This window comes from Musa acuminata, chromosome BXJ3-7 (assembly GCF_036884655.1).
Source record: "Musa acuminata AAA Group cultivar baxijiao chromosome BXJ3-7, Cavendish_Baxijiao_AAA, whole genome shotgun sequence".
Taxonomy (NCBI): Eukaryota; Viridiplantae; Streptophyta; class Magnoliopsida; order Zingiberales; family Musaceae; genus Musa; species Musa acuminata.
In genome coordinates, this window is record NC_088355.1 from 11,503,066 (window position 1) to 11,524,457 (window position 21,392).

The 21,392-nt window shown below is 36.3% G+C and overlaps 2 protein-coding genes across 2 annotated transcripts; both read left to right on the plus strand.

Moving 5' to 3' along the window:
• Positions 1-12,732: 12,732 nt before the first annotated feature.
• On the plus strand, positions 12,733-15,803 carry LOC103991720 (short-chain dehydrogenase TIC 32 B, chloroplastic-like). Its single transcript, XM_009411253.3, has 8 exons — positions 12,733-12,927; positions 13,071-13,302; positions 13,385-13,464; positions 13,542-13,695; positions 13,799-13,877; positions 14,713-14,797; positions 14,890-14,936; positions 15,501-15,803. The coding sequence occupies exons 1-8, from the start codon at positions 12,810-12,812 to the stop codon at positions 15,678-15,680; spliced, it is 975 nt and encodes a 324-aa protein (XP_009409528.2). The 5' UTR covers positions 12,733-12,809; the 3' UTR covers positions 15,681-15,803.
• A 1,808-nt stretch (positions 15,804-17,611) lies between these two features.
• Positions 17,612-21,376, plus strand: LOC103991721 (putative pentatricopeptide repeat-containing protein At5g59900). The gene is made up of 3 exons (XM_009411256.3): positions 17,612-20,652; positions 20,744-20,908; positions 21,011-21,376. Exon 1 carries the CDS (start codon positions 17,795-17,797, stop codon positions 20,549-20,551), a length of 2,757 nt encoding a protein of 918 aa, XP_009409531.2. The 5' UTR covers positions 17,612-17,794; the 3' UTR covers positions 20,552-20,652; positions 20,744-20,908; positions 21,011-21,376.
• The last annotated feature ends 16 nt before the right edge of the window (positions 21,377-21,392 follow it).

Genomic DNA, 21,392 nt, shown 5'->3' on the forward strand with positions numbered 1-21,392 from the left:
ATCCTATATTGTCCGACATGTCATTGGTTCATCCGATGCTTCATCTGATCCTTCGGTGCTTTGTTCGATCGTTTGGCCTATTGCCCGATTGACATGTTGACCTCCTGCAACTTCCGATCTCCTTGGTGCAATGTCTGAACCTTTAGCCTAATGCCCGAACTCATGGTACGAAGTCCTTCCAGCACGTTGACCATTCCTCAGGCTCAATATCCAATCTTCTAACATATTCTACTCCGACCCAACATCTAATTCTTCTTGCTTCAGTCGAATTATCTTTCCTTGATCGAGGTTAGTCCTGCGTCACTCAAACGTATATTAGATCATAATTTCATCATCAATATTTGAGATTCAACAATCTCCCCCTTTTTAATGATGATAACCAATTGATGACGGAGTTTAAACTAAACTCCCCCTATCAGTATGCCATATTAAATTAAAGTAAACTTAAATTCAGAAAGAGTGATAACCTTTGAATTCAAGTTAAAACACTATTATTACATACATCATAATATCAAATCATGAGTTAAAATATCATTACATGCATAATTTGAAATCATCATAATTTCAAAATATATCAAGTATATCATACCATGATCATCATAACTTCTCTCACTTTATCATCAACAAAAAGAAGAAAAGTACAACTAGCAAATTTTTAAAATATGTAAGCTAGTAAAATAGCAAGTTTTACATCATTTTAAAATATGTAAACTAGCAAGTTTTAGAGATGTGCAAGTTTAGCAATTTTGCTTCTCTTGAGATGTCTAAGATTAGCAATTTTATTTTTTTTTTGCAATATGCAAGCTAGCAACTTTCTCTCCTTGAAATATGCACGCTAACAAGTTTTCTTTTCTTTGAAATATGTAAACTAGGAATACTTTCTTCCCCTTTGTTATTGTAAAAAAGAATAGAAGAATATAATGTTGTAATTCTTTTTCCTTTACATCAATTTTCAATTCACAACAAAGATAAATTTACATTACTATTTCAATCATAAAAAATGAAAGATCGGGTCATGAATACCAAAAGACTATGAGTCATTTTTTACAAATCTCTTCTTTTGTAAAAAGAAGGAATGATAAAAAAAGATCTTAATTTAAAAAGAAAACTCATGTCATAAAAATCGAGAAATCAATATTATGATCGAAAAATGTATAAGAAGAGTTTATACATTTGTGAGATTTAACAATTTATCTAAATTTAATATTTAAGTTAGTACTTTTGGTTCTATTGAGATACTAGCAATTTTTTTTCTCCCTTTTATCATTGTAAGAAAGAACAACAGAGAAATAATACAATGGTGCAATTTATTTCCCTTTACATCAATTCTCTAAGCATCATATAAGGTATATAACCTAAACACAATGGAATTATATATAATGAAACTTATGTCAAGAAAGATATAATATCAAAGATCATGTGAATACTAAAAGACATGATTTATTTTGATCTCCTTAAAAAAAATTGAAAAGAAATCCTAAGAGACCGAATAGTAACGTAAATATTAAGTTATGAATTCTGAAAAAGATATTCTCTTTAGTAAATAGCAAGAAGGAACATAGGAGAATAAAAGATCTTGATTCATGTATAAGAAATCTCAAGTTGTCAAGAGTATGATTTATATATTAAAAAATTCAAGTTATGATTCCTAGAATTCACAAGAAAAACATGATTCATATAAAAAGAACTTATCTTAAATAATAAGAAGGAATGATACGAGAACACATAATAAGATATTTTAATTCATAAAAGATTTTAAATTATAATTCTGAAAAATCAAGAGAAAAATCATCATTCATTTAGATAATACTCCTCTTTAGTAAATAATAAAAAGAAATCTTGGGAGATTAAAGATCTTGATTCATAAAAAAAATCTCACGTATCAAGTTTATGATTCGGATAAAACTCATTCAAATTTAATTTATCAAATCATCAAAATTACTTTCTTAGTTCAAGAGATTCATCACTAAGGATCACTCGTTGAAAATTCGAAAAGCTTTAGAGTTATTTTCAAGAAAAATGCATTCCCTTTTTAGTTTTAATTTATGTGATTTATTTCATATAAGCATGTCTTTACCTTTTATGCCAAATCCATACATCAATATTTAAAACCAAAAAATAAAAAATTATCACAAAAATCATCAAGATCAATAAACCATAAATCATAAAAATCATCATGCATAATTTCAAAATATAAACTTATTAAGTATGATTTCAAATCATCATTACTTTAAATCATCATTACATTATTACATCATTAAATCATCAAGCATAGTTTCATTAAACATAAAGCATCTTCAATCAAAATCATTTTATTTTGACTAGTGAGTTTTGTGAAGTGTGTTGGATCTCCGGTCATAAGCCTTGAGCATCTACTATCAAAATTTTATTTTTGCACCTAGCTTTCAATTGTAAAGATATCTATAAGAAAAGTGAGTTTCCTTTAAATACCCATTAACTTTAGGTCCCTCATGGTTGGATCTACTTATCTTAATTTTTAGCATTTGATCATTTATGGTTCTTTTAGGAACCCAAATCAATTTATCTACCGTAAAAATTATACTTAACCTTAAGGGTAATATACAATGTGGGTCTTTTAACAAATAAAGTCAGTTTTTGTTGACTATTGCTACTCGCAAAACTTATTCCTACTTTTTTATGTACATGACCCTTATTGGCAAGAACCATGTTTAATGATTTGCTACCAATTTAATTTTTTTTTAAGTTTATTGTAATACTATATTTTTCTTTCTTAAGTGAGTCTAATTCTTCACATTTAGTGCAAGGGGTTAATATGCAATTATCTTGCTCATTTTTTATTTTTTTAAAATTACTAGAGAGCGAAGCATGATTTTTTTTAACACTTTATATTTTTTATCAACTAATTTAAAATCATCATATAAATTATGAAAAGTATTTAATAATTCATTGTAAAGTAAAGGGGTTTTGGTTGAGTCATTTACCTCGTCATTGAGAGCCATCAAAGTGTAGTTCGCCACTTCATCTTTGGTTTACTTATCATTGCAGATACACTCGATTCATCCCAAGTCACATTAAGTGTTTTTTTTTCTTTGACAGCCTCTTCTTTTTAAGTTTATTTTTATTCTTAGATTCTTATTTTATAAACTTTTTAAATTTGCTTGTGAGAAATTCAAAGTCATCATCACTTAAGCTTTTACTCGAGTGGTCTTCTTTTGTTCTAAGTGTCAAATGCTTCTTATTCTTTGGAAGGTTATTCTCATATTCATCAAGTTCATCATGTCTTATATGTCATTTTATAGGTTATTAATGACTCAATCATTTCTTCAAGTAAAAAATTACTTAAGTCATTTGCTTCTTATATTACAGTTACTTTCAAATCCTAATTTTTAGAAAGAGATAGCAAAACTTTATTAATAAGTTCAAGATTTAAAAAATATTTACCAAGAGCTTTTAAACTATTGATGACATCCATAAAACGAGTGTACATGTCAATAATAGTTTTGCTTGGTTTCTTTCGAAACAATTCAAAATCATGCATCAAAAGATTTATTTTAGACTTTTTACCTCTACTTATGTCTTTATGTGTAATTTTAAGAGTGTGTCAAATGTCATATGCAGTTTCACAAATCCAAGTACGATTAAACTCATTTTTGTCTAAAGTACAAAATATAGCGTTCATAGCTTAGCATTTAAAGAAAAGAGTTTTTCTCCAAATTATTCCATTTATTCATTAGAGTAGAAGACTTTTGAAAATCTTTTTCAATAATATTACATAAATCAAAATTCATAGAAAGTAAGAAAACTCTCAAACATATTTTTCAATAAGTGTAGTTCATCCCATTGAACATCTGAGGATGAATGATAGAGTGACCCTCTAGATTGTCGGAAAAAATCATCTCTTTAAGTGTTAAACCAACGAAGAGAAACGTGGCTCTGATACCAACTGTTAGGACTGCATCGACACTAAGAGGAGGGTTGAATTAATACTTTTGAAAAATTACGTTGGTTTGAAAAATTATGTTCAACAAAAATCGATAATGAAAATAAGCATGACTTAAAGTAAGTGTAAAGTGGAGTAAGCAATAAAATCAGTAAGTAATAAAAGTAAACAATAAAGAAAAAGAGTATACTAGATTTATAGTGATTCGGTCATCGTGACCTATATCCACTCCTCATTCCTCTTCATTCGAGGCCACCGACTTCTATTACCAATCTTCTTTCAATGAGTGAAGATCAATTACCCTTACAACTCTTTCTCCTTTTGACAGGTTCAGGAGAAAACCTTTATACCCCTTTTTACAAGGTAACTCTCACACACCTCTCTTAAATCTACTTCTAAGCTCAATAAGGAGGGAACTCAATATTTTAGCAGAGTTTTCTCAGTTTTTCCTTAAGAATTCTTGCTCCTTTCTTGCGACCCAAGTGGGGTATTTATAGGCCCCAAATGATTTAAAAAATAGAGTTAAAATTTTAAAATTTTAGGTTTTCCGAGTAGGGGTGATACCATCACCTGCCAGTCTAACACTGGGCAGTACCACCGCCTGACACACTAACATTGGGCGGCACCACCACCCGATCTAGTGGTACCACCGTTTGACAACCTCGGAGACTAGGCTTTTGACTTTTTCAGCTCATAAGCGATTCCATCGTCTGACCCAACTTTTGAATCATTGAATGGGTCTCCCAATGAGCCCAAATCAATCCTAATTTAGGCCCAATTGACCTCTAATTAAGTTATTTTGGTTACACCCAAAAATAACTCAGTTAGACCTAAACTAACTTGATCTATACATAATCAATTACAAGCATGAATTCTATGTTGTCAGACATGTCATTGGTTTATCCAACGCTTCGTCCAATCCTTCAACGCTTGTCTGATCCTTTGGCGTATTGCCCAATCAACATATTGACCTCCTGCAACTTTCGATCTCCTTGGTGCAATGTCCGATCCTTTGGCCCGATGCTCGAACTCATTGTACGAAGTCCTTCCGGCACGTCGATCATTCCTTCGACTCGACGTCCAATCTTCTGACATATTCTAATTCGACCCAACGTTTGATTCTTCCTGCTTTAATCGAATTGTCTTTCCTTGATCGAGGTTAGTTTATGCATCACTCAAACTATGTTATATCATAATTTTATCAATTGATTTCATCGTTACGAAATTCAACATGTTACAGAATAATAATAAGTTGGATTTGTTTTGGGAGGTATTTGAGTATGCTTAAATCACTTTTTAGATACCTTTTAATCAGATCTAGGATGAAAGTATTCGAGTTAGATTCAGCAAATGAAAAATAAAATGCTCTTTCGAGGAATTGGAGCTCAAAATGTTGAGTGGATCCTCCATTGGAATTGACTCCCAATCATGAAGATTTCAACACAAATGTGCTGCCTTAATTTTTCCCATGCAAGTCACTACCGAAGAAAATTGATTACTTGGGCTGAACTTGACCTTGATTCCAAACCACCTTGACAAGTGATGCAAATTTTTGGAGAGTCTGGAGGTTTTCAATAAGATTGATCATGAACATTCTTTGACCTCTTTGTTCCTTGTAAGATTTCCTTAATTTGATTCTGATATCATCACACTCCACCATATCCATGTTGTGGATCTGATTTTTTATCTGTGCATCAACATAGGAAATGCTTGAAGACAAAGAAAGCAGAACAGATTAAGAAATGCTTGAATAAGAGGTAAAATGAACTCAGAGAATTAATGCATGGATTCATTGATGGGCCTCTTGGAGTTGCCACGAAACTCTCAATCTTGATCACCAATGTAATAAGAATTCAGTAGAACAATCCTCTTCTCTATTCACTTGACCCAAAGTTGGCTTTTCATACTTCTCTGTTTCTTGTCTGTGCTTTGTATCCCCATCTTAACAATCTCTTGGTGCTAATAATTTCCAGATCTAATAGTTGAACAACAGGATTTGCTAACCAAATTTTCTGCAATTTACTGCCAAAATGTGGCCAAGCCAAGACTTCATCCAAGATAAATAAACCAAATTCATGTTTATTTCTTGTCCTCCATATGAAGGAAGAAATCTTGTAGAAAATTCCAAAATCCTGTGACAGGTGGTGGATACTTAGAACAAAGAGAACATTTGTGCAAGAATCATGCCTTCAATGTCTGATCAGCAAAGCAAACAATATAACAGACTTAATATTACAGCAAGTGAGGATTTTCCAGAGAGAATTGAAGGCATGTTTTCATTGCCACTAAGATTGCTATGGGCTTATCATATGATGACTCCCTTGGAACTGTGATAATATGCATGCACCTACTTCGACGCAATTAAGTATGTATTTAAAAGCTGAGCTATCCAATAATAATGATATCTGTAAGGCATGGTCTGCAATTAATCCTTATCCAAACCCCTTCTGAGACTGTCTGTCAATTGTCTTCTTTTTTTCGTTAAGGTCCTTTTAACTCCATTTCTTCAGCTCATTTAGGATTTAGCCATATCTGCTCCTGTTGGAGAACTTTCACAACTTGAGAGCATGTGTCTCAGACTAGATAGTTCACAAAGTTATGAAGAGCTTACACAGGACTGTATCTAATTTCATATGTTCATCAGTCAATTTGAGACTCCTAATCAAAGAAAAACTTAACAGTTGCAATTGCATGGATAATAAATTTCCAATGACATAGTTCTTCAAGTTTCGTGGATTCAGTCCAGGGCAGAGAAATGCATTTATATCGCCATGACAAAGCAGGCAACATCCTTGCAATGAGCTGTAACCTTCGATGCAGATGTGATTTCTGAGGACAACATCACATGCCTATTGATGGTACAGAATCATGCAAATTGACCTCAACAGTCACTAAGATGCCCCACCTGGATTGCCGGGCAGAATCTTTCAACTCTTAAGTGTTTCCCAAGGCAATGTTAGTACAGTGAACTGAATTAATTGTATTAAGACTTGCCAAGATCTGGGCGGATACTGTAGCTCCATGAAGGATCTGCACAAGCTTGATCAAGCTCAGAGCAAGAAGTTAGTGCGGACTTTATCTGGCTGTTAGTACAGTGAACTGAATCGATCGCATCAAGCCTTGCCAAGATCTGGGCGTATGTGGTGGGGTGGCTCCATGAATGATCTGCTCAAAGCTGATCAAGCTCAGAGCAAGAATTTATTCCGGCATTTAATCGAACACTTTATCAAGGTACTCATGAAGTGTGAATCTTCTCTTCTTGCTATTGAGCTCATGAGAATGTGAATGCAGGTGGCCTGAGGCAGCTAAAGCTTATCAGTCTTCTGTGTCCTCCGGCCATTTCATGCAAGCTTACACTGGAAATCTGCTGTCTCTCTCTACTTCAACCGTACGCTAATATTTTCCGGCGCGGCCATGCCGTCTTCAATGCCTCATCCACCGATGGTTGAACACATTGAAGTCCTTCAACTGCTCTGCTGGCTCCTCAGGTCCCCAGTGGCCATGTCGATCATGGAGGATGCCTCCAGCACAAAGACGAATAAACGCCGCCAAATCCAGTCTCGATGAACACACAGCAGACAGCACTCGCAAGCCGTGTACTTCTCCTAGCTTCGACCGATCCAGAACGCCACAACACGGAATACCTGAGTAGGAGAGGATGCACGTATTGATAATTGATTTTAGTTCCACGTAATTATAGACATGTTGTAAGTAGTGACATATCATCTAGAAGTTATAGGATGATTTCTATATTCAACTCAATCATGGATGATATGATGAAATGAGATAGTTACTTCTAAGTCCTGTAAATAGGACCATAGTTCATGAAGTAAGATAGAATATGTGTGCATAAGTGTTCTTGTCTTACCTCTTATTTAAATATTACAATGGTTTTCTTGATCGAAATAATTCTTTTTAATTGCATCATAGTATTCTGTTTTTATCATTTCCTTGCTCATCTATCCCCAACATTTGTACTATCAGAGCTAAGTTTCAATTTGAACTGAGTATTATGATTTTCAATGACAATTCCATGTCGCAACCCTTTATTCCCATCTTCTCGAGCAAATGCTATGAATTTTGAAGTATCAAGATGAAAACTCTATTTAAGTCTCAAGATCTTTGTGACTTGATAGAGAATGGATATGTAAATCCAGATGAAGAAATCGGGCTGAACGAGAATAGAAAGAATGACTTAAAGGCATTATTTTTCGTTCAACAAGTTATACATGAAACAATCTTCTCAAGAATTACAGTAATGACAACCTCAAAGTAAACTTGGTTAATACTTTAAAATGAATTTAAAGGCTCATCAAGAGTGATTACGGTAAAACTTCAAACCCTTCATCGAGTTTGAAATTTTGTTTATGAAAAACAATAAATCAGTGCAAGATTTTCTTTTGACTAAAATTGTTAGTCAAATGAAATCTTATGGTGAACATCTTCCTGATCATATAATTATTACAAAAGTTTTGAGAAGTTTAACTCTGAAATTTGATCTATGTTATTACCGTAATTGAGGAATCAAAACATTTAATCTACAGTTTAATTTGATGAACTAATGAGTTCTTTGCAAGCACATAACTCAAGATTGAACAGATCACTTGAAAAAAAGTGAAAAAAAAAAAAAGCATTTCAAGTTAAGGGAGAGTCTTCTACTTTGAAAGAAGATAAAAAATCAGTAGGAAGTTGACGTGGCAGAGGAGGATTTTTTGATAGAGGAAATGGAAGAGGAAGAGGACACTTTGATAGACATAATGAATAAAAACAATCAAATTATGATTAAAAAAAACTACAAAAGTGAAATTCAATATCACTATTGTAAAAAGTTTGGTCACATAAAGGCAGATCGCTAGAAAATAGAAAAACAAGCATGGAGAAAAATGAAGAAAATAGTAAGTGATTTATGACTCGTTTACAAGTTAATGATATCTTAAATGATATTTAGTTTCTGGATAGTGGATATTCTAATTATATGTCAAGTATAAGATCAATGTTTAGAGATATTGATAAAACTTGTTTCCAAGTTAGACCTGGAGATAACAAGCAAATCCAAATGGAAGGAAAAAAGAATAATTGAGGTGAAGACAAGTCAAGGGAAAATAAAATACCTTGATAATGTTTTCTTTGTTCATAGTTTATCACATTACTTATTGAGTGTTGGTCAATTGATAAATGATGGATATTCAGTTATATTTGATGATGGTTCATACACTATTAAGGATAAAAATCTGGTTTAATTACGTTAAATATTTGTATGACATAAAACAAGATATTTCTACTTGATGTTTCAAAAATTGAAAAGCATACTCTTGTTGCAACTTAAAAGAACGAGTCTAATTTATGACATTTAAAATATTACCTTAACATTAGAGGTTTAAGATTATTAAATAAAAAAATAGTTTTGGGATTATCCTAAATTAATACACTTGATGTATGTGAAGTATGCAACAGATCTACTAAAAAAATCTAACATGATTAATTGCAAAACTACAGCAACACGCATGAATGAATGTAAATGAGAAATTGAAACATAAATATGATACATATTTGACAAATGCAAGATACTATAGAACTTTAGTTAGAGGTTTTATTTATCTAACTCATACTTGATCAGATATTATATTCTCTATTAGTTTAGTATCCAGGTTTATGCATAGCCCAAGCAAATATCATCTTGGAGCTGTTAAAAGAATTCTACGTTATATTGCTAGAACTATAAGTATTTAGTATTCTCATAATTTTAAATTTAAATTATTTGGTTTCACTGATAGTGATTGAGCAGGAGTTTTAAATGATAGAAAAAGTAATTCAGGTAATATTTTTAGCATCGAATCATGAGTTATATGTCGGAGTTCAAACAAGCAAGCAACAACTATGTTATCGACATTGGAAGCATAATATATAGCCGCAACATCAGTAGCTTGTCAAGCAATATGACTTAAAAGACTTCTAGAAGATCTTTATCAAGAACAAAAAGAAGCAACGAAAATATTTTATAACAACAAAGCCACAATTATAATAATGAAGAATCCAACATTTCATGGAAGAATATAGAGATACGTTATCATTTCATCCGGGATCTTGTAGTAAATAGAGTTATAGCAGTGAAGTATTATGAAACAGATGAATAAGTTACGGATATCCTCACCAAGTTGCTTCTAGTTCAAAATCATATTCATTTTATGTTGCAAATCGATGTAATTATGAATCAAGGGGAAGTGTTGAAAATTGATTCATAATAATTATCTAGACAGTTACCTTTAGGTTCTATAAATATGATCATAATTCATGAAGTAAGATAGAATAATGTGTACACTAACTATTATATTTATCTTTCATTTAAACAATATAATATTTTTTTTTATTAAAATGATTCTTTTCGATTGTATTATAGTATTATATTTTTATTGTTCGCTCCTCCGTCCCAGAACCGTCCTCTTCGTAGCGACGATCTGCCAGCGAGATGAACAGGAATCGTGCTCCGGATTAGGAATCCATTGCTTTCACGGCCTGTGCTTGCCGTGTTAGCTCTCCACGGTTGTTTGAGCACTAATGGCATGGACAATCACTGCTGATAGATGGGACGTGGAGGCGACTGAGACTCGAGACCATAGCATTCATTCGGGAGCGCTCTTTTGGTAGGGACAATCGGCCGAGCGGTGGAATACATGCGGGTGTGGCACGCAAAAAGGACGCCACGTTAACGATGGACACGGACAGAACTGAACCCCCACAAGATTCGTGCCGGCACGATCACCCGATCACCGCCCACAAGTCGAGAGCTCCTCTCAGCCCGGTCATAGGAACGTTTTGGGGCCCACACCATCTTCCCAACTGCCCAACGAATCAAGTACTATCCACGGCAGCACTTAAAAGGCCTCAACCATCTCTCGTGGGCTTTTATCATTTGGTGCTGTTCAGCGCAACATTACTAATCTCAAGAACATTCTAATTTTGAAGTGAAATTGGTCACAAATATTTGTATTTAATGCAATCGTCCTCTTTTATCTAACACAATTAAATGCCTTAATTCTAGCCCTTGATTTCGATTGCGAAAACTCAACCATCACCACCAAAGTTTCCAGTGATACAGTGTAATTATGACATCCAAAATATACTATTTCAATATCTAACATCGATATCCAAGTCATTCTGACGTGATATAAATCTATGTGCGTAAAAATGTCTAAGTATCATCAAGATATTCCTGATATGAAAAATTTATATCCTTTAATGTGATCTACACAATGATAAGGTTGAAGGGTTTTTTCGATCTCGTCCCTCTGACGATTAAGTTAGCTCGAGGAGATATACACACAAATGATCTTTTATATCAGAAAGAGAAGAAATTATTCTTCATTATATATATATATATACATATATATATATATATATATCTTGTCGACATAGGCATAGGGGAACTTACATCCGTGTGGATAGATAAAGGGAGGCAGGTTTTTACATTAACTGGACTATAACGTCTATAACCATGCATTGAATAATAATTAATTGATAATATTTTTACTATCAAATATTATTTTTGATATTTTTCATTCAACTTTATCCTCTGGCATCTAACTATTTTATATTTTCTAGACCATCAATTAAAAGATAAATAATAGAATCTTGATTAATAAAGTCTATTGTCTTTTCCATTGTTTTTTTTAATAAAAAACTAACTATAAGATAATGAGAATTGCTGCATTATCACTCCTATTTGCCTCTGGCTGAACGGCCAATAAAATTGTATAATTTCTTTAGAAAATAATTAAATTTTAAGTATTTCTTAATCAATATTTTTATTTTTATTATTTTCTCAAACAGTATATTTAATTAGAAAATATTTAAATTATCTTTCAAAAAATTTTCGTTTATTATAATGTTATAGACTTTCAACCTAAACCAAACTAATTACAATAATCGTCTACGAGCAATAACAATCAAAGAGACACATATGATATCATATTTTTCAATAATATTTACAGTATTTTTAATACCTTAATGAAACACTATGAATATTATTTAAAAAATAATATAAATGAGTGAAATAAAAATACTATAATAGTTAAAAATTGATAAAAATAAATTAAAAAAATTGATGAGAAAACTTTCGAGGGATATTTTGAATATTTTAAAAAATTAAGATTACTTTTTGAATAAAAAAATATTCAAAATATAAATATTTTCTAGGAAAATCATGCAATACAATTCCACTCATGGGTCGTAGCCAACACCCAATTCCACATGGTTTGGTTTGTCCAAACAAGGAAGATACGTCCATGGTCATTTATGCCGTCGCACCTCCACGGTCACCTGCCTTTGCATTGGAGCCAACCTCCGGGGCCCACATTCCGAACGCGTGTGCCCAGAAACGAGAATTGAACCACGAAGTAAATATCTGACGTCCTCATCATATTTAAAAAAGAGTTGTAAACATATTTCAGATGACCTACCCACTCCGGTACCTGCACTGTTATTAGACGGGACACAGCAGGCTCCTTATTGGTGGTCTTCCGGGGGCCCATCAGGCAATCACATCCCCCCACCTTCGCGCATTAACTCGAACGCAGATGCTATGCAGGCTGCTCTGTATCGAAAACCATCCATCTCACTACTCTTCCAATCTCAACCGCCCATCTGAGGGGGTCAACTCTTGATAATTTAAACAAACGGTTGATATGAACCTTTAATCCTTTCCCGTGCAAGTTACCCTGCACAGGATCGACAACGCCTCACCCACCCCGAACGCTCTCCCGGCTCCCATACAATCATAAATAACGACCCGCCTCTCTCGATTCGCTCACCTTCTCTTCCACCACCTTTCTCTCTGTCTCATCACCTTCTTGCGGCGTCGCTGCCACCCTCCTTCGGCGGAGCAGGAAGAATGGGATTCTTCAGGCTGGTGACGGGGCTGCCGGGTCCGAGCGGGTTCGGATCCGCTTCCACGGCTGAGCAGGTCACCGCTGGCATTGACGCCTCCAACCTCACCGTCATCATCACCGGTCCGTCCATCCTCTGCTCTACTTCTCTTACTGCTCTGCTTGCCTTCTTGACGATGCAAATGTCAATCCAAGTAGAGAATAACTTAACTTGTTCGTATATATTTCCATTAACGATCATCAATGAGGGTTTTTACCCGATGCAGGAGGTGCAAGCGGGATCGGCACAGAGACCGCGAGAGTTTTTGCGCTTCGAGGAGCACATGTCATCATTGCTGCAAGGAACTTGAAGGCTGCCGATGGCGCAAAGCAACTCATCCAGCGAACTGCTCCAGCATCCCGAGTCGACATCTTAGAGCTCGATCTGAGCTCGTTGAAGTCCGTGCGAGCCTTCGCAGATAAATTCCTTTCCATGGATTTACCTCTCGACATCTTGATGTATGTGCTTCTTCTTGTTACTGTTCTTCCATATCCGGCATCACAACTGAGACAGAGTTTTGTGCATCAAATCGGTTACCAGAAACAATGCCGGTGTGATGTTCTGTCCCTATCAACTCTCCCAGGATGGAATCGAGATGCAGTTTGCTACGAATCATCTGGGTATCATATGCATTTATATCAGTGTTTTGAGTTCTTAGCGAAGCTGTTGGTTTAATCAATTGAACTTTACACTACAGGTCACTTTCTGTTGACGAATCTTCTACTTGAGAAGATGAAAAGCACAGCGAAGAAGACAGGAATGGAGGGTCGCATCATAAATCTATCGTCGATAGCTCACAAGCATACATACAAGGGAGGAATATGGTTCGATAAACTTAATGACAAGGATGTGTAAGTTTCAGTTGGCAACTGCTCTGCTGCATTCATATGAGAATGGTTCTTTCATCAATAAAGCTGGATGATGTTTTCTTCTGTTTCCTTGTTGCTTTATCAGATACTCGGATAAAAAGGCATATGGACAGTCCAAACTGGCCAATATATTGCATGCAAATGAGCTATCTCGGCGCTTACAGGTACTCAGTTTGATGCATAAACTACACAAGGAATCATACCAAAGAACAAAAATGCATAACTACCATTATATTTGATTGATATACAAATATGTTTCTCAAAATGGACTCTTATATGAACAGTTTGCAGATATAAATAATTCGTTCATGGTCCACATCTTTTTATAACCCTTTTGCAATATTGTCACAGATAAAATATATTAACTTAGCAAAGACAAGTACAAACCCTGTTCTGTTCATACATCTTCTTCCTTCTCATTCCTCAAATTTATTCACGCTGTTTATGTGGAGAAAGAGGAAAATAAAGCATGAACTAAATCATTTTCTGGATTATGCCTAAGCTCAAAGGAGAAATCTGAACTCATAATTTCATGCTTAATGTGCCATTAGGTGAATCTGGCTAACTTAAGTGCACAAACCTGACACACCAGCTGAATTGTGCATCTGCTGCTGCTCCATGTCATCCTGGCTTATCCTGCATGGACCTGGGTGACCATTTTAGTACTTTTAGAATCACAAGCACAAAAGATCTTATCCATCTTTGAATGACTGACAAGATTGCTCTTGGTATCTAAATAGATTTAGAACAGGGATAAACAAGCAACATACTTTTATCAGAAAGGAAGTCACTTTCTGTTGACCAAGACCTCGATCATGATCAGGGCAGGAGTATATATAAGTTAATTTTCCTTCAGGTGGTGAGATTTTACACTGCTGGTCCGTAAGATGCATCCATACGTACATGTAGCCTGTTTTGTTTTCTCAATCTGAATTCTCGATATGTAGCATGGTATGACAGGTTGGTTTTACACAGATTTACTACTCTCATGGTTAACAGGAAGATGGTGCAAAAGTTACAGTAAATTCTGTTCATCCAGGTCTGATCATGACAAATTTGATGAGGCATTCTTTCCTTTTAATGCGTATGCACGATGAACCTTCCAAGTTGATGATTTTATTTGAAGAAGAGTGAAAAGTTCCGAACTCATACATTGTGCTTGCTGCTTTCTTGCAGGGGTGCTAAAAGTATTCAGTTGTGTCTTCTGGAAGAATGTACCACAGGTGTGATGCACTCGGTTGATGATTAAAGCCGCCACTCTATGCATAAAAAGAATCCTTTTTTCCTGCAAAAGATAGGGCAATCTGGATTAGAATCCTGCGATGCAATGGAGAATCTAATTTTCCTCTTGCTCATCTAGTATCATGCTAAGCTATATTTCTGATTAGATAGGTGCGAGTTGAAATGACAATATTAAGCCAACTTCACCTGCCAATAGTCCGGCCGGCTGGCTTCTCTCCTCATCTTGAATAGGTTGTGGCCAATTTCTGCTGGAGGTGGTGCTCAAGCAAATGTTTGACCTAGATAATTTTATAGGCTCCGCGGTTCTCAAAAGAAGAAGAAAAAAAAAAATCAGAAGAGAATCACTAAAAGTCTTAATAATTCTATATGATGTAAACATGAGAGTTGTGTATTCTACGTATCAGCAGCTACTATAATGTTAGATTTTATGACTCTTTATAATTGAATAAGATATATATATTATAATTAATTGGATTCTGATGAAATATATTGGTCAATAGAAAAAAAATCCATACAATTATATATTCTACGTACATACAATGCAGGGAGCAGCTACTACATGCTACGTCGCACTGCATCCGAGCCTCAAGGGTGTGACCGGGAAGTACTTCTTCGACTGCAACGAGGAGATGCCGAGTTCCTGGGCCAGAGACAAGAAGTTGGCGAAGAAGCTCTGGGACTTCAGCGAAAAGCTGGTTAAATCAAGCCTAAGAGATCTCCCATAAAATTGTTGATATTTCCCTACTAGCAACCTATGACTGTAAGGTTTCAATCTACCTTTCTTTCTTTCCTCCGATTACATGCTGCAAAATTGTTGAAGGTGTAACTATAGTAATCGGTTGTCTTCATGCCAAAGATCTTTTAGATCACTCTGAACTGCAACTCTCCGCACCTGGAGCAACAAAATTACAACCTCAGCTTTTTAGCAAGTAGGAGACAAAGCATCATCTTGAACTAAACATCCCACTTTTATTATTATTCTTCTAAAAGTAATTTCAGAAAATTAATCCAACATCATCTTGAGGTAATTGCATGTAACATAATGTTATTAGAGTTATCCAACAATTTGGAACCTTTGAGATCAAACATGTAGCAAATAAAATCCATGTAAGCAGTAGATCAAAAGGATTAGATCCATCACATAATAGTCTGCCACATGATAGTTTCACAAGACTAGCTTATCTTGATCAGAACACAAATGTAATCTCATTCTCACCCTCTGACAATAAAATGATCAGATTTAAGCATCCAAGTAACATCAATTTGGAACTGTATGATAGATACCTTTGCTATCTTAGAAGTTATATACAGTATATGGATCAGGAAATGTGATAAGGTAAAGAGCTTAGTACATCATTTTACCCACTACAGACAAACAACTGTGAAATAAATTTAAAAGACATCCAAAAGATAATGACCCTTAGGCATCATTTCCATTTCAAAACATTCAATCCAACCAACCACATGATCACCAATCACAAGGATCATCTGAGAAAACCTCAACCCACCAAAACACATTTTTCACATACTCATTAGGACTTCTCAAAGTCAGTGATAGGAGGAGACATGTTCAAGTAGCAGACAAGGCACACACTACTGCACTCTTCACCTTCTTGAAACAATACCAGCTGTTATTGAACAGAAACTCATTACACAGGATCAAAGTTGAAACAGTAAAATGTCAGAAACCACAAGTAAGAACTAACATCATCATCAATCACTTAACATAGAGCACTTTGTCATAGGAACAAGGAAAACAAAAATGTGCAGCTGACAAATGAACTATAGAAACCAAATGCAAAGCTGCATCCAAATCAAATCATTTAACAACTAGGCCAAATTAGCGGTCATTATCCTATCAATTTTACAGAAAATTAAACTTAAACAATGTTCAACCACATTGTCCTAAGTTCAAAATCATGATACAGCTGAAACAATTTGAAAGCACACAATGCAAGTTAACCATTAGCAGAAGATAGGAGCTTCCCACATTTTAACAAGAAAAATGAATGCTAGTGAAGAATATAAGAAATGACAACAGCAACTTAGCATCCCAATTGAATCATTCACAATTTGGCCAAATTCAGTCATCATCTCCACAATTCTATAGAGAATGTCTAACATCAACATCTTAATTTTATAGAGAATGTCTAACATTGACTGTCATCTTAGTGCATCACTTATCATCTTTCATAATAATATATATGTTATCTCTAGTACATTGATATTTGATTAGTTAAGTTATATTATATATATATATATATTCTATGATCATTATATTATTAAGTGATTTCATGACAGACACATTCTATTCATGCATAGGAATCTATTTAATAAAATGATGTGTATCTACTTAGTAGAAACCTCTTTATTTTTTCCTATCGGGTAATTTTGCTTATTATATTATTTTTTAATTGGTCGCAATAGATTTCGATAAAAAAAATGAAAATCTCAAAACTCCAATCCTGCCTTTGGTATTTACTCTTTATAAAATAAAATAAAAATTGATAGAAAAATTCTTTTAGGATTTTTCTAGAGAAGTATTAAAGGGGTGTTCGAATCAGATACTTTTTTAGGTAAATAAACGTGTATGACAAAAGACAATTTCAGTTTCCACTATGGATTTCATGAAGTTCGTAATGGGATACAAATTTTAGAATTCATACACGTGGCTGTTTTCTAATGGATGAAGCTTTTGGTTTGGGCCGGCTTTGGGTTCGGTTCAGTTTGGGTCAAGTTGAGCGGAACCGGGCTTTCCATTTGATCTCGACCCGGTTAGCTAATAGGTCAAGTCGCCACTATGTGAGACGGACGCGTCGGGTTCCGTCTTGGTCGAACGATGAATCGGCGTCGTCGTTCTCCGCTCCTCCACCCCGCTTGCTTCCTCCTCGCCCGACCGCACTCCGCCGGGATCCCCGTCCGGCCGCCCAACCCTCCTTCCCCTGACAACAACGAACGCGACGAGGGCTTCGTCAAGATCCTGTGCGACATCCTCCGTTCCCGCCCGCAGGGCTGGCGCGCCGCCCTCGCCTCCCCCTTCGTCGCCAACCGCCTCCGCCCCCGCCACTTCGAGCGCCTTCTCCTCATCCTTCACCATCAACGCCACGACGATCCTCGCCTCGCTCTTCGCTTCTTCGATTTCCTCGGCCTCCACCACCGCTTCCCCCACTCCCCCCTCTCTTTCGCCCTCCTCGCCCACGCCCTCCTCCGCGCCGGCCTCCACTGGCCCGCGTCTTCCCTCCTCCAGACCCTTGCCTCCCACCCCGGCGTCCTCCCGGTGGACGCCTTTCGCGCCGTCGCTGAGGCCGGCCGCCTCTGCGGCGCCCCCCGCTCCACCATCGCATTCGACTTCCTGGTCCAGGCCTACCTTCAGATCGGCCGCCCCTTGGACGCCCTCGCCGTCCTCAGTCTTCTCCCGGAGCCCCGGACCTTCAGCGACGTCATGCACGGATTGGCCAAGGCCAGGATGTTCGATCTGGTCTTCGCGGTGTTCGACGAGGCCGCGAGATCTGGGATCACCCTCGACGTCTTCATCTACACTGCGGTGGTGAAGGCCTTTTGCGAGCTGAAGGATTTGAATAGTGCTAAAGAAATCATTTCCCGGATGGAGGCCGATGGGGCAAATTCTAGTGTCGTCCCGTACAATGTGTTGATTCATGGGCTTTGCAAGAACCGAAAGGTTACGGAGGCGATGGAAATCAAGAATTCTTTGGGGTCGAGTGGGTTGAAGGCCAATGATGTGACTTATTGCACTTTGGTTCTTGGACTTTGCAAGGTGGAGGAGTTGGAAACGGCTGTGGAAATAACCAAGGAAATGATCGACTTAGGCTTGGTACCGACCAAAGCTGTTTGCTCCACAGTGGTGGATGGATTGAGGAGGAAAGGAAAGCTAGAAGAGGCTTTTGGATTAGTTCATAAGCTGGGAAACGTGGGGTTGATCCCCGATCTGTTTGCTCATAATGCTTTGATCAATACTTTGTGTAAGAGTGGGAAATTTGATGAAGCTGAATCTCTTTTTGCAAAGATGAAGGAGAAAGGTCTATCTCCGGATGATGTTACCTATTCAATATTGATTGATTCGTTGTGCAAAAGGGGCATACTGAATAATGCCCTCCAGTTGTTCGGCAAACTGAAGGAAGAAGGTTTGCGAGTTACCATTTACCCGTACAATTCTTTGATTAATGGGCATTGCCGATCAGGAGGTTTGACCAAAGCAGAGGCTCTCTTTAGGGAGATGACCGAGCAAGGATTGTCACCAAATGAATTAACTTATACTTCATTGATAACTGGATATTGCAGGGAAGGGGATTTGGCTAGTGCTTCGAAGCTTCACCGCCAGATGCCTGAGAATGGTTTGACATGGAATACTCATACTTTCACAGCCCTTATTAGTGGATATTGTCGGGCTAAATTGATGGTGAAAGCTGCTGGATTGTTTGATGAAATGGTAGAACTGAATGTGTTGCCGAACCAAGTGACCTATAATGTCATGATAGAAGGATATTGTTCTATAGGAGATACGGCAACAGCTTTCCAGCTATATGATGGGATGGTAAAGAAGGGCATCACCCCAGACAATTATACTTTTAGGTCCTTGATAACTGGCTTGTGTATGTGTGGCAGAGTGGCTGAAGCCAAGGAATTTGTAGATGATCTACACAGCGAGCATCAGGCACTAAATGAGATGAGCTGCAGTTCCCTTCTTCATGGATTCTGCAAACAAGAAAGAATAGATGATGCCTATGATCTCTGGAAAGAAATGGTGGAGAGGGGAGTAAATATGGATCTTGTCTGTTACAGTGTGCTTATTTATGGATCTTTAATGCAGCAGGATAAAGTAAGATCACATTCACTATTAAGAGAAATGATCAACAAAGGAATTAAGCCTGATGTTATTTTGTATACTAATATAGTTGATGCATATTCGAAGCTAGAAAAATTTTCAGAAGCCTCAGTTATCTGGGATAAAATGGCTGTTGAGGGATGTCAGCCAAATGTTGTGACTTATAACGTACTGATAAATGGATTGTGTAAGGCAGGATTCTTTAATAAAGCACTGATGCTTTGCAAGGAAATGCTAGTTAGTGGAGTTCTTCCTAATAGTGTTACATTTGGCTCCTTGCTCGACTGCCTTACTAGAGAAGGAAATATGAATGAAGCTGTAATGCTGCATCGAGTGATGCTTAATGGAATTTTAGCCAATACAGTTACGTACAACCTGCTAATAAGGGGTTTCTGCAAAACTGGGAGAATTCAGGATGCTGCTAGCCTTGTTGGTCATATGGTTCAAAATAACATTTTTCCTGATTGCATTAGTTATTCGACACTAATTTATGAGTACTGCAGAACAGGTAATCTAAATGAAGCTTTTCAGCTCTGGGATGAGATGCTTAGAAGTGGATTGAAGCCCGATACGTTAGCATACAATTTACTTATACGTGGTTGCATTATAAGCGGTGAGCTGGCTAAAGCTTCTGCTTTATACGATGACATGATCAGATGCAATGTGAAGCCAAATAGGGCGACATATACCTCTCTTATTCATGGTATATGCTCGATGGGCACTAAAGGACGGCAAACATTTCTTATCGAGTAAATGTATTTCAGAGTAACCTGTGGTTATATGCTCTCAGCAATGGATTGATCAACAGGCGGCAAGATAGCTGCTATTTCCTCTATTCAATGCATAATGCTGAGGTTGGTTTTAGTTTGTTAATCTAATAGTCAAACCATTGATGGTCAACAAGTATGATGGTTCCGATAATGATCTGGCTTGTATTCTGTGCAGGTTACTGGTCGGTCGATTCGATATAAAACCCACCAATTAACTCGGTTACAGGTGTGGTTTTGTCTGACATATTTAAAAGTAAAGCTATTTCAATGTATTGATTCTCTCAAAACTACATGGTGAGAGGCATCTTCAGAAGGGCCCTTAATTCATATGTGGTTTCAGGTATATCTCTATTTTCTTATTTAAGATCCAAAAACTTGAAAACTAAACGAAGTATGTTGATTCTGCATGTCGATATTGATGCGTGCCCACGATTTCATGAAGGTCATTTTAAGATGTGAAATAGTTTCAAAGGAAAGCATTTACTGTTCCAAAAGTTCAACTTGAAGGAAGGTGATGGCTGACTCTGGCAATTGATAACCATAACGCTGCAAACTAGCAAAATCTGATCTTCCATGAGTTGGAAAGTAAGAGCAAAAGGAAGCATGTATGTTTCAGATATTTCTTCATTCTGAAGTTGTTTCCTGCTTCCGGTTATCCCTAAAACTATACTTCTCTCTAATTTTCCTCTGTTCAATTTTTCTGGTTGTAAATTCTTGTACAAAACTGCTTATTGATTTAGTTACACATCACAATCTTTATAAATGTTACTTGCAAGTTGTTATCGTACCATAATGCTTTGTCAGATTATTTAATGTGTTTTCTA